Source organism: Dendrobates tinctorius, unplaced genomic scaffold, assembly GCF_039654945.1.
Source record: "Dendrobates tinctorius isolate UK_male_01 unplaced genomic scaffold, ASM3965494v1 ptg000150l, whole genome shotgun sequence".
Lineage (NCBI taxonomy): Eukaryota > Metazoa > Chordata > Amphibia > Anura > Dendrobatidae > Dendrobates > Dendrobates tinctorius.
Genome location: NW_027361817.1, coordinates 11037622 through 11060901, shown reverse-complemented (window position 1 = coordinate 11060901; position 23280 = coordinate 11037622). Strand labels below are relative to the sequence as shown.

General features: G+C 40.1%; 1 protein-coding gene across 1 annotated transcript in view; it reads left to right on the top strand.

Moving 5' to 3' along the window:
- The window catches only part of DNAH7 (dynein axonemal heavy chain 7), a 529416-nt gene that overhangs the window by 307866 nt on the left and 198270 nt on the right, over nucleotides 1-23280 (top strand). Inside the window, exons 37-39 of the mRNA XM_073546702.1 lie at nucleotides 997-1165; nucleotides 9710-9836; nucleotides 22198-22417. Coding sequence (XP_073402803.1) covers nucleotides 997-1165; nucleotides 9710-9836; nucleotides 22198-22417 — 516 coding nt within the window. The remainder of the gene's footprint in view (nucleotides 1-996; nucleotides 1166-9709; nucleotides 9837-22197; nucleotides 22418-23280) is intronic.

Sequence of the window (23280 nt, the reverse complement as noted above, 5' to 3'; positions counted from 1 at the left end):
AGATCTATCATCACTCTGTCTGCCCTAAGCATCCCTATATAGGTTCCGCACCTATCTCCAAACAGGATACCTAACCCCTGCCTGACCCTGGCGATAATCCCTGCACAGGGAAGGACAGGATAAGCACTGGTCAATCCCCATTACCACTAAAGACAGATGGATACACAAACAAGGGGAACTCTTAGCTTGAGTAGACTAAGAGAGAAACACAGACGTCTTCCAAACATCAAAGAGGAAGATAGCTGTCTGCTATAGCTCCAAGCCTCAACAGGTAAATGGAAATGAAATATCACCGGCAACTCCCAGCAGCAAGCTGGGAGTTATAAACAGCCCAGTCCAGGTGTGTCAACTAGAGCCGGGTGAGGTTGCCACTGGGTACTAAAGTCAGAAGAACTAGGAAGGAGCCTGCAAAGCCAACCGCTGAGATCTTCTGCAGCTAGATGCAGTGCGACTGTCTGCAGCCCCTGACACACCCATGACAATATGTCAATGCGCCTCTGATGCCAGGTTTTTGCTTCTTGACTTCAGAGGTGCACTTTGCATGTCTGGAAGCACCTGCCAGCAGCAAAATTGCACCTTTTATATTCTGTTCTGGTCTGATGAAGGATTATTGCCACACAAAACGTGTTATAGATACTACTTGATTTATTTTACTTTAATAAAAAAGCAATGAATCATTAATACAAAATCTTTTAGCTTGATGTCTTTGTTATCATATGGTGACTGTGCCCTTATTGTGTTTCTTGTAGTACATGCCTAATGTAAATGTAGCTCCACATCTTATAAAGGTCTTACATTTTTGACTATTTGATTGAAGGTGGTTTATTCATTGTAGATGTTCTGGTAATAGAGTCGACCCCGAGTGGCATAGCTAAATTTCTAGAAACCGGTCCTACCACATTCTGGTAGGAGATAGTAACCTTCTACTCTTCTACCTGATAATACATTCGCTAAGTGAATCGTACTAAACTTTCACATAACCGGGTTTGTTTCTAGGTGGTTTTTGTAGATGATGTGAACATGCCTGCCAGAGAGGTCTACGGTGCACAGCCTCCTGTAGAATTACTTCGCCAGTGGTTGGATCATTGGAACTGGTATGATCTGAAAGATTGCTCCATGATCAAGCTAATTGATATACAAATCGTATGTGCTATGGGGCCAGCAGGTAACGTTCTACTGAAACTGTAACTCTACATTTTATGCTACATGAGCAAATAGATTAGATACAGAATGAATAACTTTATAATTAATTACAGAAAGAGCAGGGTACGGCTTGTGAAGTTTCAAGGAACAGCACTGATCATGTGGCCCAGCTCCATACCAGAAAAGCAAAAATATGTACTGTAAATGTTACAATTAAATATATATGATTACACAGATGTTTGGGATTTTTTATGCTCTAATCAAAACAGGTTTGAATTTAATACATTTCTGGCACTAGGTTACAAGTCTGCAGTCACTCCATGTGGACAGCACCTCCACACGGTGTCCCAACCAAGCTCTGTCCATTTGGTGGGGACTGATGTAAAAGCACAAAAACTCACAACATTTTTGCGCAACTTCAAGTTACATAAATATTTTGTAATTTTAACGTGTTTTTTTTATGATATGGCAATTTATATAGCTCCAATATTCCGCCACTTCTGAACGATTTAAAGAAGTTGTTGGACAAATGGAAACCGCTCTCGCTTTCACTTATTGGCTGGATTACCTCTCTTAAGATGTCTCTCCTTCCCCAACTGCTTTATTTTTTTGAGACTTTGCCGGTCAGGGTGCCTGTGTGTGAGCTTAAGTCTCTTCGGGCAGCTATGATGAGGTTTATTTGGAGTGATAGGCATCATCGGATCTCTAAGCGTGTTCTTGTCTCTCCTAAATCACACGGGGGGGGCCTATCAGTCCCTGATATTATTAAATATTATTGGGCTGCCCACCTTCGCAGAGTCCCTTCATGGGCTTCATTTTGGGGATATAATAAGTGGACAGAAATAGAGAAATTGTGGTTGGCGCCAATTCACCTGATTTCCCTACTATGGTTAAATAGACCCATTGTAACCCCAGAACCTCTACTGGGCCGTATAAAATTCACGAGGGAGGTCTGGCTCTCCTGTTTGAGGAAGTTTGGCTTAGTCTCCCCTAAATCGCCTATGATTTCATTCATATTTCAGCCTTTGCTGCCAAGTAGGCTGGATTATCCAATGGTCCACCCTTGATCCTCTGCAGGCCTGTTTAGATTTGTGGATTTGGTAGACGGGGACACACTGGAGCTTCTCACATTTGATGACGTCAAGTCTAAAGGCCCCGTCACACTAAGCGACTTACCAGCGATCCCGACACCGATATCAAGGTGTCAGGTTCGCTAGTAAGTCGCTATGTGATCGCTGGTGAGCTGTCACACAGACAGCTTCACCAGCGATCAGCACAGCGATGCCGAGCGCCCGGCATCGCTGTAAAAAATAGAATCAAAATAAAAAATATAGTTATTCTCACCTTCCGATGTCCCGCGCAGTCTTCCGGCCTCTCTCCATGCTCCGGTCCCAGTGATCCTTTGCACGAATGACCGCGAGATGTCACTGTCTCGAGGGATAACAAAGTCTCGCGGTCATTCGTGCAAAGGATCACTGGGACCGGAGCGTGGAGAGAGGTAGGATGGCTGAACAGGACGTCAGAAGGTGAGAATAACTATATTTTTTATTTTTTTTATTATTTTTTACACCTGATCGCTGGTCTCCCGCCTGTCACACACAGCGATGCGTGCTGGCCAGCGGGAGACCAGTGACCAAAGAAATGTCCAGAGGTTTCTTCCAGCGATCAGCGATACCGGCAGGGGGGCCGCTCGCTGATCGCTGTCACACATAGCGATCTCGCTGGTGAGATCGCTGTTACGTCACAAAAGTTGTGACTCAGCAGCGATCTCGCTACCGAGATCGCTTAGTGAGACGGGGCCTTAAGTTTTCTATTACTAACAAAGAATTCTATCAGTACTTACAGATTAAACACTTTGCCCTTTCCCTTTTTGGTTCTTCGAGGGTTTCCTTACTGACTGATTTTGAGAGGATTTGTAGGAGAGTGTCATTGACCAAACGTTTAATTTCAGAACTGTATAAAATTCTGTGTTCTTCCCAAGATGGCCGACAGTTAAAACACTCCTGCATGTGAAAATGGGAGTCTATTCTGGGAAAAGCACTCTCATCTCAAAGCTGGCAAATCATCTGCACCCTTTACAAGAAAAACCAGTGTACGATACTAATGTTCTGAGATCACACTCCTGACCTCCTCTACAGACTGAAACCCTCAATACCAAACATGTGTTGGTGCTGTGGCTCTGATGTGGGCATGCTATACCATATTTTCTGGTGGTGTCCAGAGATTGAAAGTTTAAGAAGGAAAGTGAGATTGTTGATCTCTGAGGTGCTTTATGTGGAATAGGGGCTGGATCCGATCATATACCTGTTAAATATTACCCCTAAAAGGATGAGTAAAAAGTCAGCTAAATTACTTCTACACATTCTCACAGCGGCTAGGTGTCTGATCGCCCTCAACTGGAAGTAGAACTCCCCAACCTTCACACCTTCACTTACTATATAGAGTTAATGATATCCATAGGATGGAATACATGACGGCGATTCTAAATGCGAGTGTGGAGAGTTTCGATTCAGTTTGGGCTCCTTGGAATTACTTTTGGGCTCAGAGAGCTGAATAGGACTCTCCTTGGACTCATGTTCCCCCTTATTTCAGAGCCCACCCTTTCCCCTTCCCTTCCCTTCCTTGTGGTGTGTGTCCTGTCCTTATGTTACATAGTTATTAGTTATTAAGGTTGAAGGAAGACTTTAGGTCCATCTAGTTTAACCTATATCCTAACCTACATGCCATAACATGTTGATCCAGAGGAAGGCAAAACAAAAATCCTATGTGGCAAACAGTAAGATTCACAATGGGGAAAAAAATTCCTTCTCGACTCCACATACAGCAATCAGACTAGTTCCCTGGATCAACGCAATATAATGGGAACTAGTGTATATAACCTGTAGCATTATACTTTTCAAGAAAGGCATCCAGTCTCCCCTTAAATTTTAGTAGGGAATCACTCATTACAACTTCATACTGCAGAGAGTTCCATAGTCTCACTGCTCTTACAGTAAAGAAACCGCGTCTGTGATTATGCTTAGACCTTTCCTCCAGACGTAGAGGCTGCCTCCTTGTCCCTATCACAGGTCTATGAGTAAAAAGGTCATTAGAAAGGTCTTCGTACTGTCCCCTCATATATTTATTCATTAAAATGAGATCACCCCTTAGCCTTCGTTTTTGCAAACTAAATAACCCAAAGTGTAATAACCTGTTTTGGTATTGCAGACCCCCCATTCCTTAACCCCTTCCCGACCAATGACACCACATAGGCATCATGAAAACCTGTGCCATTATGACCAGTGATGCCTATGTGGCGCATGACTTTAAAGCCCCCCAGTGGGTCGGGTTACCGGGGTCACTGAAAGTTTACCTGACCCTCAGATACAGGGGGCTTCCCCCTGCTTTCCGATCGCCCCCTATAGCCCCCCGGTACCTCATAAGTCCCGGTACCTCCCAGTGTCCCGCCGTCTTCTCTCCATGGGCACCGTCATCTTATAAAATGGCGGACGCATGCGCAGTGTGCCTGCGAATCTGCCGGCCGGCATATTAATTCATTCTTTTTACAGGTACACTTTGATCACTGTGATAAACTATCACAGTGATCAAAATACAATAAAAAGTAAATAAAACCTCCCTTTATCACCCTCTTAGCTAGGGACACATAATAAAATAAAGAAAATATATTTATTTTTATTTTTCCTTTAGGGTTAGGGTTAGAATTAGAGTTAGGGTTAGAATTAGGGTTAGGGTTGCAATCAGGTTAGGGTTGCAATCAGGGTTGGGGATGCAATTAGGGTTAGGGTTGTAATTAGGATTAGAATTAGGGTTAGGGTTGCAATTAGGGTTAGGGTTGGAATTAGGGTTAAGATTAGGGTTAGGGGTGTGTTGGGGTTGGAATTAGGGATAGGCTTGTGGTTAGGGATATGGTTGAGGTTAGGGTTGGGATTAGGGTTAGGGGTGTGTTGGGGTTAGGGTTTAGTTAGAATTGAGAGGGTTTCCACGATTTAGGCACACCAGGGGGTCTCCAAACGCGACATGGCACCACCATTGATTCCAGCCAATTTTGTGTCCAAAAAGTCAAACAGTGCTCCCTCCATTCTGAGCCCCGACATGTATCCAAACAGTGGTTTACCCCAACATATGGGGTATCAGCATACTCAGGAAAAATTGCACAACTTTGGGGGTCTAATTTCTCCTGATACCCTTGGGAAAATAAAAAATTGGGGGCTAAAAAATGAAATTTGTGGAAAAAAAATGATTTTTTATTGTCATGGCTCTGCGTTATAAACTTCTGTGAGGCACTTGGGGGTTCAAAGAGCTCACTACACATCTAGATAAGTTCCTTAGGGGGTCTAGTTTTCAAAATGGTGTCACTTGTGGGGGGTTTCCACTGTTTAGGCACATCAGGGGCTCTGCAAATGCAACATGGTGTCCAATCTTAATTCCAGCCAATTCTGCATTGAAAATTTCAAACTGCGCTCTTTCCCTTCCGTGCTCTACCGTGCACCCAAACAGAGGTTTATCCCCACATATGGGGTATCAACCTACTCAGGACAAATGTCTCAACTACTTTTGGGGTCCAATTTCTTTTGCTACCCTTGGTAACATAAAAAATTGGGGGCAAAAAGATCATTTTTGTGAAAAAAAATATGATTTTTTATTTTTACGGCTCTACATTATAAACTTCTGTGACGCACTTGGGGGTTCAACGTACTCACCACACATCTAGATAAGCTCCTTGGGGGTCTAGTTTTCAAAATGGGGTCACACATCAGGGGCTCTGCAAACGTAACATGACGCTCGCAGACCATTCCATCAAGTCAGCATTTCAAAACGTCACTACTTCCCCCAACGTGTGCCCAAACAGTGGTTCCCCCTCACATATGGGGTACCAGCGTACTCAGGACAAACTGGACAACAATTTTTAGGGTCCAATTTCTCCTGTTACATTTGTGAAAATAAAATATTCCGGGCTAAAAAATCATTTTTTGAGGAAAAAAATGATTTTTTTATTTTCACGACTCTGCGTTATAAACTTCTGTGAAGCACTTTGGGGTTCAAAGAGCTCACCAAATATGTAGATAAGTTCCTTAGGGGGTCTAGTTTTCAAAATAGTGTCACCTGTGGGGGGTTTCCACTGTTTAGGCACATCAGAGGCTCTGCAAATGTAACTTGACACCCGCAGACCATTCCATCAAGTCAGCATTTCAAAACGTCACTACTTCCCTTCCGAGCCCCGACGTGTGCCCAAACAGTGGTTCTCCCCCACATATGGGGTACCAGCATACTCAGGACAAAATAGACAACAACCTTTGGGGTCCAATTTCTCCTGTTACATTTGTAAAAATAAAAAATTGCAGGCTAAAAAATCATTTTTTGAGGAAAAAAAATGATTTATTTATTTTCACGGCTCTGTGTTATAAACTTCTGTGAAGCACTTTGGGGTTCAAAGTGCTCACCACACATCTAGATAAGTTCCTTAGGGGGTCTAATTTCCAAAATGGTGTCACTTGTGGGAGGTTTCCACTGTTTAGGCACATCAGGGGTTCTGCAAACGTAACATGTAGTCCGATCTCAATTCCAGCCAATTCTGCGTTGAAAAAGTCAAACGGTACTCTTTCCCTTCCGAGCTCTACCGTGCACCCAAACAGAGGTTTACCCCCACATATGGTGTATCAGCATACTCAGGACAAATTGCACAACAACTTTTGGGATCCAATTCCTCTTGCTACCCTTGGTAAAATAAAAAAATGGGGCTCTACGTTAAACTTCTGTGAAGTATGTGGGGGTCCAAAGTGCTCACCACACATCTAGATAAATTCCTTGGGGGTCTAGTTTCCAAAATGGGGTCACTTGTGGGAGTGCTCCATTGTTTAGGCACACAGGGGCTCTCCAAATACGACATGGTGTCCGCTAACGATTGGAGCTTATTTTCCATTCAAAAGTCAAATGGCGCTCCTTCCCTTCTGGGCCCTGCCGTGCGCCCAAACAGTGGTTTATGACCACATCTGAGGTATCGGTGTACTCAGGAAAAATTGCCCAACAAATTTTAGGATCCATTTTATCCTGTTACCCATGTGAAAATGAAGAAATTGAGGCTAAAAGAAATTTTTTTTGAAAAAACGTACTTTTTTTTTACGGATCAATTTGTGAAGCACCTGAGGGTTCAAAATGCTAACTATGCATCTAGATAAGTTCCTTGGGGGTCTAGTTTCCAAAATGAGGTCACTTGTGGGGGAGCGCCAATGTTTAGGCTCACAGGGACTCTCCAAATGCGCCATTGCAACCGCTAACGATTGGAGCTAATTTTCCATTCAAAAAGTCAAATGGTGGTCCTTCCCTTCCACGCCGTGCCAAACAGTGGTTTATAACCACATATGAGGTGTCGATGTACTCAGGAGAAATTGCCCAACAAATCTTAGGATCCATTTTATCCTGTTGCCCATGTGAAAATGAAAAAATTGATGCTAAAAAAAAAATTTTTGTTGGAAAAATTAAAATGTCCATTTTTTCCTTCCACGTTGCTTTAGTTCCTTTGAAGCACCTGAAGGGTTAATAATCTTCTTGAATGTAGTTTTGAGTAGCTTGAGGGGTGCAGTTTTTAGAATGGTGTCACTTTTGGGTATTTTCTGCCATATAGACCCCACAAAGTGACTTCAAATGTGAGGTGGTCCCTAAAAAAAATGGTTTTGTAAATTTTGTTGTAAAAATGAGAAATCGCTGGTCAACTTTTAACCCTTATAACTTCCTAACAAAAAAAATTTTGTTTCCAAAATTGTGCCGATATAAAGTAGACATGTGTGAAATGTTATTTATTAACTATTTTGTGTCACATAACTCTCTGGTTTAACAGAATAAAAATTCAAAATTTGAAAATTGCGAAATTTGCTAAATTTTTGCCAAATTTCCGTTTTTTCACAAATAAATGCAAAAATTATGGACCTAAATTTACCACTATCAGGAAGCCCAATATGTCAGGAAAAACAATCTTAGAATCGCTATGATGCGTTGAAGCGACCCTGAGTTATTACCTCATAAAGGGACACTGGTCAGAATTGCAAAAAATGGCCTGGTCATTAAGGTCAAAATAGGCTTGGTCATGAAGGGGTTACTAACCTTGGTCGCTTTTCTCGACACCTGCTCTAGTTCAGCTATGTCTTTCTTAGACACCGGAGACCAGAACTGTACACAGTATTCTAAGTGTGGTCGCACTAGTGACTTGTATAGAGGTAAAATTATGTTTTTCTCATGATCATCTATGCCTCTTTTAATGCATCCCATTATTTTATTTGCCTTTGTAGCAGCTGCCTGACACTGGCCACTAAATGTGAGTTTGTTGTCCACCCATACACCCAGGTATTTTTCATTGATGGAGCAGAAGACTCCTTTCCATATTGTCTATGGATCTCAGTGTTGCCAACTGCACATTTAGATCCAGTATCTGGGCTTCCAAATGCACAACGTGCTCACATCTCACACAGCAGTATGCACCCTCGACCGACTGTTCAAGGATTGCATACATGTGGCAAGATGTACACTGGATGGCATTGGCAGTAGTGGAGCACATCCTAATGGTGATTGCACCAGACAGAAAAGTTAAATAAAAATAAATGCAAAGTATTAATAAAATACAAATAGCAATTCAGTAAGTCCTCCCTTGTAAACTCCCTGAATCCAAAGTCACTGAATCACAAGTCACACACTTACCACCATTCACACTTACGCTCCCGTCACTCTCAGCTCGCTCACATGCTCACAGATGAAGTAAAGAGATTTTTTTTCCCTCAGCAGCAATCCACCCTGCTGCTCAATGCACTTCCAAAAGCTCAAATATTTAAGGTTATATTTAAGATTCCATGATTAAGATTATTCCATTGCCTATTTGTGGGTTCTCTAGTTTTAAAATTATTTTTCCGTACCTGTACAAGGTTGTTTATTCCCCACTCCCTTCCCTCCCTTCCTACCTTCCTTTCCCTACCCTGTTTATTTCTAAAAAAAACAATAAAATTATTTGAAAACATATTTAAGATAACTTGCTTGCGCCTTTGTTCTATTTTGGTTGGAGAGTCAATGTGGCTCTTCTTGTTTCTTAATTTCTGTATTGTATAAGTTTATCCTGAATTATGTCCATTTGTCAAAAAATTGCTAAAACTTTAATAAAAATTTACAGTTATATAAAAAAAATGTCTTTATGAATCGGACCTTGTGTTTATTTTCACAAAATTAGTTTTGCTTTGCATGTTGCATACATTTCTTTTTATTCTGTGCAAAGTTTATTAATTCAGAGTTAATGATGAAATATTGTAGATAATGTTGGATATTGTGATATTTATCTGTTAGTTATAAATGTATTGCTTTACATGCAATTACAAGCTAGTCTACGACTTGACTAATAAATTAGCAAATTGGTGAATATCGCTGCATTATATACAATTAGAAAAATCTACAAATTGCCATGATGATTTGAGTCCATTGTAAGTTACATTTTTGTCATCTTTTATTTAGCAAATTAATTGGTTTAGTGCTTTAGTCCACAGATATTTTCCTAGTACCTTATAAATTACTTTATTTTCTTGCTGATTAGGTGGTGGAAGAAATGTGATAACCCCGAGATTCCTCAGGCATTTCAACACTATAACAATAAATGAATTTGATGACAACTCTATGTATACTATATTCTCCAGGATACTAGAATGGCATCTTTCCATAAGGTAAATATCATTTCAATACTCACTGTAGCTGGTTGAGCGCATCTCAGTCATCAGTGACAGTACAATATAAAAATGAAACAGTCGCCATATTCACCATAGTGGGCTAATGCAGAGTTTGAGAAATCAATAAAAGTTCTGTTTACAGTGTAGTTTGTTGAGACACCATAGATGAAAAAGTGGCATCCACATTTGCTTTGACATTTCATGGGCACTCTCTTTTTATCTGGGATAGAGTGATCACGGCTAGAGATTGGCGAACCCTAACAATAAAGTTCGGGATCCGTACCGAACACCTACTGTTCGGGAACGGACCCCGAACAAGGACTTCACCAGGAAGTCTGTGATACTGTTCGGGTTCGGCATCCTGAACACCAGTTTTTACTCATTCTGTCATCTGCAAGACAGTGCGAGAAACAACAGCAGCGTGATTGGCGGTAAGATTATTACCACTGGTCAGAGTGCTGCGGTTCCCATGCTGTCAAATGACAGTGTGAGCCTGCAACTGTGACCGGAGGTAAAAATTATACCTATTGTCACAGGTGTCGGCTGATGGGACTACTACTCCCATCAGCCTTAGACTGCTGCCGCTAATAACAGCGAGAGCAGGCTGTGGCTGATAGGAGTATTCATCAGCATGCGCTATAAATAAATGAATAAGAAAAAATATCAGCGTGGGTTCCCCTGTATTTTTGATAATCAGCCAGGAAAAACTGACAGCTGGGGGCAGCAACCCTCAGCTGTCAGCTTTAGCAAGGCTGCTTAGCAAGAATAGAGGGGTCTCCATGACGTTTTTTAAATCAGGAACCGAACACCCGGCATCAGAGGTGCAGTGACCTGTGGGAAAGAAAGTCGCGTGCATGCTCAAGATTTGCAGAGAGCAAGAGATGATGCTGGCTTTTGGAAATCATGTTGTAGATGCCTACAGTGGTGTGATAGCATATTGACTGGGCTGGGGAAACAAACATCTCATCGACTAGTCAAAAGATTATTTAAAAATGAACTGTAAAAATACTTTTTTTAAAAGATCTGTTAATATATCACACTTTATAAAGGACTTATTAAGCAGGGAGGGTGTTTATAGCGCAGGCACTGGCTGATGAGTACTCTCATCAGCCGCCGCTTGCTATTGCTGTCATTAGCGGCAGCAGGCTTAGGCTGATGGGAGAAGTAGTCTCATAAGCCAATGCCTGTGTCTGGAGGTAAAGGTCACAGCTACAGGCTCACACTGTCATCTAACAGCATAAGAACTGCGGTTCTCTGACCGGTGGTAATGATCTTCCCGCCAATCAGAGGCAGTGTCATGCACATATGACAGTGCGGCAAACACTGGATGTTTGTGCCCCGCATTTTGTGAATGGGGTCTAGGATCGGGTACTATTCTGGTACCCGAACCAAGCTTTTTTTTAACTGTTCGGCCGAACCCGCCGGACCCGAACATCCAGGAGTTCGCTCATCACTAATCAAGAGTGTGTAAAGAAAAGCTGTTTCATAGTTAATGGGTCTCTTTCAGCTTTATTGAAGTTATAACTGTCATCACAGCTTTTATGTGTTTTGTTTTTTGTTCAACAAAACCTGTATTAAATTGAGAAAAAGATTTTTGGTTTATACTTTATATTTATCAGGATCCACCATTGTTTGTGCCTCAAGTAAAATGTCTTAAAACTGTATTGGGTGAACATGTCAGTACCATATCCTGTACTGTATATTCTTGTATTTTGACCACCTCATGTTGAGGTTCCCTTACTTGCAGATATTGTGTGTTAAGCAGTTCTTAGCCAGGGCATTGCTCCTTCTGAATTAGACAATGAAAAACAGCATCAAATTACTACAGAGCGAAATACTTACGCCTAATTGGTTTGGGTGGTAACATACGTGGGTCTAAGGCAGGGTATAGTTTAATGACTGCAGCTCTGGTGAGCTAAGGTAATAATAAGGTTAAAGTATGTGGCATCGATTCATCAAAACTTTTATGCCAGAAATCTAGCATACAAAGCTTTGAAAAGAGAGGTTGAGCAAAAACGTTGTGACTTTTGGCATATTCACAACATTTTTGCCCAGCTCCGGCAAAGTGTGCAAAACAGAGGCATGACAGGTTGTGGCGATCCATGCTTGTCAAGTTCATGTCCCCGACTAAAGTAAGATTTGTGGTGAGGTGCAAATGGAAGTGCATGCCACATTGCACCTTGTCTTATTCATTACAGGGGTTGTCTAGGCATGGGGATCAAGTCTGCATTCAATTAATGCAGTCACTTAATCTGAGGTCACATTGAGTGCTGACCTGAGCCCCAAGCCTGGACCACCACTTTAATAAGCATGCACCTTTACTTTGCTTCGTCATCAAAACTGGTGTGAAAAATGCTGGTCTTGATGAATTGTGGCCTTATTTCCTAGCAGTGTAATGCCTTCTGCCAGGATGGCAGGTATTAAAGGGTAGAGAAACGTTTTGGAATTGCAACCATTTTTCTCCAAAGTTTCCTCATTTCAAGGGCTCATAAGTAATTGGACAGATTAACTTTACCATGAATTAAATGTTTAAAGGGAACCTGTCAGCAGGATTGTGCAGAGTAACCTACAGACAGTGTCAGGTCAGTGCTGCTATACTGATTAAAATGATACCTTGGCTGATGAAATCCATCTTGTGGTTGTTGCTTAATTTTTATTTTCAGTTTTGAGTTAATGATATGCTCGTGCTTCAGGGCGGCCTGTATGATGTTTCCACAGTCCTTCAACGCACGCTATGTCACGGTATAATGGCCTCCACAATTGCCCAAACAGCATGATTCACCACAGCCCACGCACAGTATGATGCTCCCACAGCTCCCCACACAGTATGGTGGCCCCACATGGTATGATGGCCCCAACAGCTCCCAACACAGTATTACAGCCACTACACAGTTTGATACCCCCAAAACCATCTCACACAGTATGATAGCCCTCCATAACCCCCCCAAACAGTATAATCCTCAAAATTCCACCAAACAGTATGATTAATTTTAAGCCACACAAACAGCATGATGCCACCCGCAGTCCAGTAGGATATTCCACCATTGATGTAATTGAGATCCCAGGTGGGGGCTCAGCTGCATGTTGCAGTATTCCACAGTTTTCAGCACTTTGTCTCTCCTGCTCCGCAGGCCAGACAGGAGCAGCCAAAGGGCTAGAGTCGCCCACGGGCCGCAGTTGCCTGGGTCTGATCTGGGATGATAGAAGGGGTTAATGATAGGATTCTTGTCATTTTAGGGCAGAAAAGATTAATGCACGTATCCTCAGAGAAAGGTAATATTAACAATCCCAAGTGACCTGGGGCAGAAAAAGGGTAAAGTTAAAATCCCTAGTGGGCTAGGATAGCAAAAAGGTTAATACCAATATTCTTTGTGATCTAGGGAAGTGTATAGGGCAAGGAGGGTATACAGTAGACTGAAAGGAGGGAAGTGTCCAGGGCAAGGAGGGGATACAGTAGACTGTGCAAGGACGGAAGTGTCCGGGACAAGGTGGGCAGACAGTAGACGGTGCAAGGAAGGAAGTGTCCAGGGCATGGAAGGTAAAGAGTAGACTGTGCAAGGAGGGAAGTGACCAGGGCAAGGAGGGTAGAGAATAGACTGTGCAAGGAGGGAAGTGACCAGGGCAACTGGCAGATCAGGGAGAGTTTCATGAATGCTCTACCCAATCTCTAAGGGTAGAGCTCAGAGAGTCTGTGTGGGAGCCGACTTTTCTTTTATCTTAAATGGAATAATGCTCATATTACATATTTAATCAAAATGTTCAATGTTTCCCTATTCTGAGTAGAAAGTACACAAAAGTAAACAATAATTCAGCTAAATTTTAGTTTACAAATTAGTTTTTCCACATTTTCTTTCCAAATAAGTTAAACATTCAGGTTATTTAACATCATTAATTTCAGTATATTTTCCTGATATGGGTTTTGATTTTTCTTTTTCATGAGTGTGTATTTTTTAATCAGTGTAATCAGTGTCATCATTACTGTTAACAACCTGGTAGTAATATTTTGAAATTGCTTTAATGAATGTAAATGTCAAGTGGAATGTTTACATGTTTCAGTAGTTGCTATAAATACATATTGGATACCTAAATGATGAGCAACCTTGCTTTTCCTAACAAATTAAAAATAGCATGTTTTAGAGAGAGCTTAAATTACAATAAAAAAATTCACATCACATTTGTGCATCTGAAGCCCTTAAAAATGGGATTCAGGGGTATCTGCAATCAGGGCCATTGAGTCTGTTAGAGCAGATGGAGTCACTTTGTGTTCTGTCTGACCTCATTTTTAGCGGTGTCCGACTTTTTGAGGTGGGCATGAACGCATTGTCAAATGCGTTTTTGTGCCCACCTAAAAAAGGTAAATACTGTCTAAGCACAAAGTGTCTTTATCTGCTTCATTAAAGTTAATGGCCTTGTCAATGCATATGCAGTCAGCAGTGGGCACAAAGACAGGGTTGTAACAGTCTTGGTTGCAGTCAATGCGATTTCGACCAGATCTGTGAGGGAAGGGGGCATATTGGCACCAGCACTATTTCACAGTGGCAAACTATTGCGTGGCTGGGAGCCAGCCAGGATAAGTAAGAAGGCATGGAAGCGGGGACACGTGATTGTGGTTTTAAATAGTAATGGCTTTGTATATCATGGTTAGGGTTTTGGACTGGAGTCTCTGGGTAATGGGGAGCCAGTAAAGGGATTTACAGAGAGGAGTGGCCGGGGAATAGCGGGGGTATAAATGGATTAGTCGGGAAGCAGAGTTTAGAATAGATTGGAGGGGTGCAAGAGTGTTAGAAGGGAGGCCACAAAATAGCAGGTTGCAGTAGTCAAGTTGGGAGATGATGAGTGCATGGACTAGGGTTTTTTCAGATTCTTGGTTGAGGAATGTATGGATCCGGGAAATATTTTTGAGTTGAAATCAGCAGGAAGTGGAAAAGGCTTTGATATGTGGTTTGAAGGAGTGATCAGAGTCAAGGATTACCCCGAGGCAGCGAACTTGTGGGATTGGGGAGAGTGAGCAGCCATTTACTTTAATGGTTAGGTCCATTGGGGGAGTCAAGTGAGATGAGGGAAAGATGATGAATTCTGTTTTGTCCATATTAAGTTTTAGAAATCTAGCGGAGAAGAAGGATGAAATAGCGGACTGGCATTGTGGGAGTTTGGTTAGTAGGGAGGTAATATCTGATCCAGAGAGGTAGATCTGTGTGTCATCACCATAGAGGTGATACTGCAAGCTGTCCCAGGCCAAAGGTGTAAATGGAGAAGAGCAGGGGCCCTAGGTCTGAACCTTGCAGGACTCCGAAAAATAGGGTCCAAGGTGAGGAGGTTGTGTGTGAGTGGGAGATGCTGAATGTCTTGTTTGTGAGGTATGAGGAGATCCAAGATAGGGCCAAGTCTGTGATACCAAAAGATGACAGGTTCTGTAGTAATAGGGAATGATCCACTGTGTCAAAGGCAGAGGACAGGTCCAGGAGGAACAAGGACAGATTAGTGTCACTTGGCTTTGGCAGTTAGTAGGTCATTGATGACTTTAGTCAGGGCAGTTTCAGTGGAGTGATGCTGTTGGAAGCCAGATTGTAAGCTATCAAAGAAGAAGCAGGAAGAGAGGTGGGAGGACAGTTCCAAAGGGACGTGTTGTTCTTTAGTTTTAAGTCATAGGGGAGAAATGATATGGGGCGATAGTTAGATACAGAGGATTAGTCAAGAGAGACCTTTTTGAGGAAGGATGTGATTGAGGCATGTTTGAAGCATGAGGGGAAAACACCAGTTGTTAGTGATAGATTGAAGAGATGGGTTAGGGTTGGGATGGAGACTGTGGTGAGTTTTGGGATGAAGTGGGATGGGATCTGGTCAAGTGCACAGGTGGTGAGATGTGATCTTGAGAGTAGAGTGGAAAGTTGATCTCCTGTAATGGTGAAGTTGGTTTTGGAGGAGGAGGGCTGAGTAGTTAGGAAGAGAGGTTGTGGGGGTTGTAGACCAAAGCTTCGTCTGATGTTATTAATCTTCTGCTTGAAGAATGAAGCAAAGTCTTCAGCTGAGATGAGTGGAGAGGGAGGCGGTGCTGGGGGACGGAGGAGAGAATTGGAAGTCTTGAATAGCTGTTTAGGGTTGTGAAACAGGGAGTATATGAGCGATGAGTAGGTTTGTTTTGCTGCAGCGAGTGTGGCCTTGAAAGTAGTGAGGGACTGTTTAAATGCGATGAAGTGCTTATTGGAGTGAGATCTTTTCCATCTCCGCTCACCAATCCTGGCAGCCTGTCTCAGTTCTTTGGTCAGGCTGGTGTGCCAGGGTTGTTTGTTGATTTTGCAAGCTTTGGTATGTGTGAGAGGGGTGACCGATTCGGAAGCTGCAGCTATTTTGGCGTTATATAAAGCGGCAGCGGCATCTGCTTTATGTAGGGAACTTATGTCTGTAAGAGAGAGAAGGGATTCAGAAAGTAAGTGAATATAGCTGAGTTTCTTATTTTACATACCTCTAAGTTTATGCAATAAAAAAAGTGTTGGAAAATCTCTTTAAGCCTTTGTTCACATGAAATATATAACCTCTGTTTAATATATATACCAGATATAAATAATGGGGTTTTCCATGCCAGTGCAAATTTTTGCAAGCCCTGTGGCATCACAATCCTGACTGTGTGTAATATAAGAACAGTCTCAGGATTTGGCTTTGCATATCAGATCAAGTAATCGCCATGTGACTGCCCTTATGTGATTTGCACACTTACTATTATGTGATATATAGCTTCTCTTTCTACTTCTCTCAATGAAGCAGGGGGTGTAGTTTTCAATGAACATTGAAAGAAGTAGTGGGCATGTGACCTTAAATATGCAAATCATACATGAGCGAGAACATGGCGACCACTTGGACTGACAAGCAAAGCTGAATCCTGACATTGCATATTTTACACCTTGTTAGCACTTGGCATGCTACAGCGCTTGCCGAAAATTTGCTTTAGTTTGAAAAACCCCTATAAACATGTCCCTTTTCCAAAAACGTATGCCCGCAGACTCGGTTACCTTTTAAAAAAATATCAACTAAATTTTGCTGAAATTGTGTTAAAGGGTTATATTGCAATTTTTTATAACAGCTACCATTGTTCAATATTTTAGCTGCCTGCCTCTCATACATGGAATTCGGCCATATAACGGTGTTACCGCCTTTATCGGCCTGTTTTATGACCACATCATCCCACGATTGTAATTCCTTCAAAGCCCTATTCTCATCACTATTTAAATTAGACACCCAATTGGGAACCAGTGGCAACGACTCAACCTCTTTTGTGACTATTTTAGTAAAAATCTCAACTGCCGAACAAGTACTTAAATTTGGGAACATTACTTTTTCCAATCAAGTGGGTTGGAAACTTACCATCCTCACTAACTTCATTCTCCTCCATAAGTTCCTCCAAATTTCTCAAGGCTTCTCTTTCCATCTCAGTTGGAAACCTTACATCCATATCCTTCCTATAATGCAGCTTTTGCAATATAATTTTACGTGCAAATAAGTGGAGATCTTTCACTACTTGAAATTTGTCTAAATGTGAGGAAGGAGAAAAAGTCAAACCCTTTTCTAACAAATTTATTTGAATCTCACTCAAAACATGTGTAGACAAATTAATCACCTTTGTTTTAGCAGCAATTCGTCTATTCATCCTCTTATTGGAAAAAATCTCCGGATATTTCCTATTATCACGATTTTCCCTATTACTTGTCCTTGTATGGACCCGGTATTCATGATTACTCTCTGCTTCACTACAGGAAGTGCTGCTTTCAGCATAGGAAGGTTGATCTCGTTCTATATCGTGTGATTTATTCATGGCTAACATCTTTCGTTTCTTCGGTAACTGCCATTTAAAAATCTTTTCAGTCTCAAAATCCGTTGAATCTCTTACAAATTTCTTTACTTTTAATTCGCTGATATCTTTTTCCCATTTATCAATATCCTGCTCAATGGATTTGATGAAATTTTCCATTTTATCTGTCACCAATTGTTTTTTTAAAATCTTATGAAGTTCATCAATCTCCACATCTAGGGCGTTCATACTAGCCGTGTTCTTATCAATAATAATCTTGATGAACTCCAAAGAACATGAAATTGCAGCCTTCTTCCATCTCTGAATGAGATCAGAATCTTCCAATTCAAAAGATGGATATACCTGCACTCTTAAACCTCTGGGAACAATGTTTAAAGCCAAATAATTTTCCAAAGTGGTCCTGTTCCACCATAATTTAGTTTTTTTATGTATAGCATTTCTATATTGTAAAGAAAGGTCCCTATTTTCCACCGTAAAATCCAGTAATCCAAAAGAAATTCCTTGCTTGAATAAATCTGAAGCTTTGGATCGCCAAGTAGTTTCCCTGGCTTTCAGATCCATTTTAGTGTAAACGGACAATCTGTTAAAAAACAGAGTAGCAATTTTATACATAACAAATTAGTCCAAAAATAATAGCCACCTCAATACAGCATATTATATCTCAATTTCTGCCACAAATTTGTGCAGACATAACAAAGGCAAATAGGCAAAAATAGATGAATCAATAAAACCAATCATTTATTAATAAATTTCATAAAATTCTTTTTTACAAGGAAATTTCTAAAAAAAAGGGAGTACAAATGTAATGATAGATGCTCACAGAATTAAGCTTTATGCAACATAATCACAGAATGTTTTTTCCTTTTCTTTTTTAATTTTTTTACATACAAATTATCTCCAAATAGTGTTTATTACTTAAGCATAAATTCATAAGCTATATTTATATAAACTTCTGTCTAAATATTTTTAGGAAAAGGCCCAATAGTTCTAAAAGCAGAAGAAACACATCTTTGATTAAATAGTGTGAAATACACACTGCTGAAGGTAAATAACAATTGGGTTTAGCTCCCTATACTCTGTGTATACCATGGTAATCAAAGACAAGGCTAACTAATCCTTAATGGAGTAATCACAATGCATAAATGCTCAGATAGTAGCGACTTTTGTTCTCAATGTTTCTCTGATTAATTACAAATAATTATAAAAACAAATATGCATAAGCTTACTTGATTGTGTAAATATGTATCTCATTGTTGTAACAAAGGAACAACCTAACTGTGTGTGCGGCAAAGAAAATTTCTCCTTAATGTGAATATATCCAATGCCTAGTGCAGAGAACTACAGGTTAATCATGTGTCCTGCTTAATATGCCAGCTATACTGATTCAATTTGAAATAAGCTATTCCTGCATGATGTAACAATGCAATCCTGTTTGCAATTTACAACAACTTACATGTGTAAAACTTCTGTGGCTCTCTCATACACGTGTCTGGTTACCCCGACAGCGCCATTTCGTATACGCCCCCTATTGAGGAAGCCAGTATGGCGAAACGGCGCTGTCGGGGTAACCAGACACGTGTATGAGAGAGCCACAGAAGTTTTACACATGTAAGTTGTTGTAAATTGCAAACAGGATTGCATTGTTACATCATGCAGGAATAGCTTATTTCAAATTGAATCAGTATAGCTGGCATATTAAGCAGGACACATGATTAACCTGTAGTTCTCTGCACTAGGCATTGGATATATTCACATTAAGGAGAAATTTTCTTTGCCGCACACACAGTTAGGTTGTTCCTTTGTTACAACAATGAGATACATATTTACACAATCAAGTAAGCTTATGCATATTTGTTTTTATAATTATTTGTAATTAATCAGAGAAACATTGAGAACAAAAGTCGCTACTATCTGAGCATTTATGCATTGTGATTACTCCATTAAGGATTAGTTAGCCTTGTCTTTGATTACCATGGTATACACAGAGTATAGGGAGCTAAACCCAATTGTTATTTACCTTCAGCAGTGTGTATTTCACACTATTTAATCAAAGATGTGTTTCTTCTGCTTTTAGAACTATTGGGCCTTTTCCTAAAAATATTTAGACAGAAGTTTATATAAATATAGCTTATGAATTTATGCTTAAGTAATAAACACTATTTGGAGATAATTTGTATGTAAAAAAATTAAAAAAGAAAAGGAAAAAACATTCTGTGATTATGTTGCATAAAGCTTAATTCTGTGAGCATCTATCATTACATTTGTACTCCCTTTTTTTTAGAAATTTCCTTGTAAAAAAGAATTTTATGAAATTTATTAATAAATGATTGGTTTTATTGATTCATCTATTTTTGCCTATTTGCCTTTGTTATGTCTGCACAAATTTGTGGCAGAAATTGAGATATAATATGCTGTATTGAGGTGGCTATTATTTTTGGACTAATTTGTTATGTATAAAATTGCTACTCTGTTTTTTAACAGATTGTCCGTTTACACTAAAATGGATCTGAAAGCCAGGGAAACTACTTGGCGATCCAAAGCTTCAGATTTATTCAAGCAAGGAATTTCTTTTGGATTACTGGATTTTACGGTGGAAAATAGGGACCTTTCTTTACAATATAGAAATGCTATACATAAAAAAACTAAATTATGGTGGAACAGGACCACTTTGGAAAATTATTTGGCTTTAAACATTGTTCCCAGAGGTTTAAGAGTGCAGGTATATCCATCTTTTGAATTGGAAGATTCTGATCTCATTCAGAGATGGAAGAAGGCTGCAATTTCATGTTCTTTGGAGTTCATCAAGATTATTATTGATAAGAACACGGCTAGTATGAACGCCCTAGATGTGGAGATTGATGAACTTCATAAGATTTTAAAAAAACAATTGGTGACAGATAAAATGGAAAATTTCATCAAATCCATTGAGCAGGATATTGATAAATGGGAAAAAGACATCAGCGAATTAAAAGTAAAGAAATTTGTAAGAGATTCAACGGATTTTGAGACTGAAAAGATTTTTAAATGGCAGTTACCGAAGAAACGAAAGATGTTAGCCATGAATAAATCACACGATATAGAACGAGATCAACCTTCCTATGCTGAAAGCAGCACTTCCTGTAGTGAAGCAGAGAGTAATCATGAATACCGGGTCCATACAAGGACAAGTAATAGGGAAAATCGTGATAATAGGAAATATCCAGAGATTTTTTCCAATAAGAGGATGAATAGACGAATTGCTGCTAAAACAAAGGTGATTAATTTGTCTACACATGTTTTGAGTGAGATTCAAATAAATTTGTTAGAAAAGGGTTTGACTTTTTCTCCTTCCTCACATTTAGACAAATTTCAAGTAGTGAAAGATCTCCACTTATTTGCACGTAAAATTATATTGCAAAAGCTGCATTATAGGAAGGATATGGATGTAAGGTTTCCAACTGAGATGGAAAGAGAAGTCTTGAGAAATTTGGAGGAACTTATGGAGGAGAATGAAGTTAGTGAGGATGGTAAGTTTCCAACCCACTTGATTGGAAAAAGTAATAAGTTCCCAAATTTAAGTACTTGTTCGGCAGTTGAGATTTTTACTAAAATAGTCACAAAAGAGGTTGAGTCGTTGCCACTGGTTCCCAATTGGGTGTCTAATTTAAATAGTGATGAGAATAGGGCTTTGAAGGAATTACAATCGTGGGATGATGTGGTCATAAAACAGGCCGATAAAGGCGGTAACACCGTTATATGGCCGAATTCCATGTATGAGAGGCAGGCAGCTAAAATATTGAACAATGGTGGCTGTTATAAAAAATTGCAATATAACCCTTTAACACAATTTCAGCAAAATTTAGTTGATATCTTAGAGACAGCGTATCAAGATGGGATTATACCTTTTAAAAAAAACCTGACCATTCCTCAACAGCGCTGCAGCTCAGTGGCTCGTGCCTTCTATGTTGGCAGAGTTGCTGAGCTGTGGATGTGACATGACCGCTGCAACCAAACAACAGAGACAACAGTGAATCTCATTTTGTTATTTTACACCTAAATGAGCATGTGGACAGATGTTCTTTTGAACACCATTTCAAGCACTCAATTAGCATGCCGTGAACTTACAGATACAAAGGCCCTGTCAAGACCAGTGTTGTTCACGCCAGTCTTGATTAAGAGGTGTGGTGGAATCAGGGGCACCTGATTCATTAATCTGACAAGTGGAGTGCGCCTCCATGTGGCTTGCCACTGATCAGTCAGTGACTGAAGTAGGATTTCTGGCGTTATGCACTCCACTACTTGTCATGATTTAGATGAACTGTGGTTTCTCACCCCTATCCCACCATAGCTCCACCTATTTTGGCAGAGCTGGGCGAAACAGGCTTGAAAAAGCCAAAAACACTTCGATGAATTAGGGCCATAATATAAATATTGTTAACTGTCCGCCTTTTCTTCAAAAATTTTGCAAGTAGCAAAAATACAAAATTAAATTGTGTTCTATTTACATAAATTCACTGAAACAAATTGCTTTATGCATTACTCATAAATGTATGTCTTTCTTTGTCTCTACGTTAGGTATAACTTTCCAAGTGAATATACAGTGTTAACACCACAAATAATACACAGCACCATGGCCGTGTACAAAGAAGCAATGAAGAATCTATTGCCAACCCCAACAAAATCTCACTACCTCTTCAATCTACGTGATTTCTCTCGTGTAATTCAAGGCATCTGTTTATCACGTCCAGAGACATCAGATTCACCTTTGCTAATTAAGCGCCTATGGGTTCATGAGGTACAAACGTTTTCTCAAACAGACAACTCATTCTTTTAGTTTTTTTTGTATTTTTGGATCTACTTTTGGCTTTGGCTCGACAAAATATGAACAGGTTCCTAAAACTTTTCAGACAGTTCATAGTTATTCACCTCTCCTGGCAACATCTGATTTTTTATAATAGATGGGAATCTTTGGCCAGATGTCTGTTCTGTATTACATGGTGGTCATATAAATGTAATACATGGATAGATTAAGTATTCTAGATTAGCTCTCTGTTCTGAATGTTGATTTTCAATAGCAGATTTCAGGGATGTGTTTTAGTAGACACAAATGGCACATTTGTTATGGCAGATGTAAAAATACCAAACAATTCGGTATCAGGCAGAACAACGATACATGGACAATATGGATGCATGTTCAAGTAGAATCGATTACTTCTCCAGATACCAGTATATGCAAAAGTAGATGGAACAGCACTCCATATACACGTAAGCTTCCAAAAGGTAAGCTTTATATATCTAGATCCAAAGAAAACATTGCTTGTGAAAGAAACTTATTTCTTGTTATCAGTGTTTCAGGTCAAAGATCCTTAATCAGGCATGTTCTAAAGTAGTTCCCAAGATTGAATGGGTTTTGGTTAGAAGAGGTAAAAAGAGTTCTCTCCTTTGAGTCTTGGACTTGTAGGGATTCAAGCTCGGCATTAAGCACCTACTTAGCACAGGCACAGGTTTTGGTGCAAAGAAGGGAAGGTTTGTTGCATTTCTCTACACTACAAATGAAAACACTTTCTCAAGGATAAGAAAATCAAAATGTCAAAGCTTTACTTTAGCCTAAAATCTATATATATATAAAACTGAATGTATGTATGTGTGTATCACCAA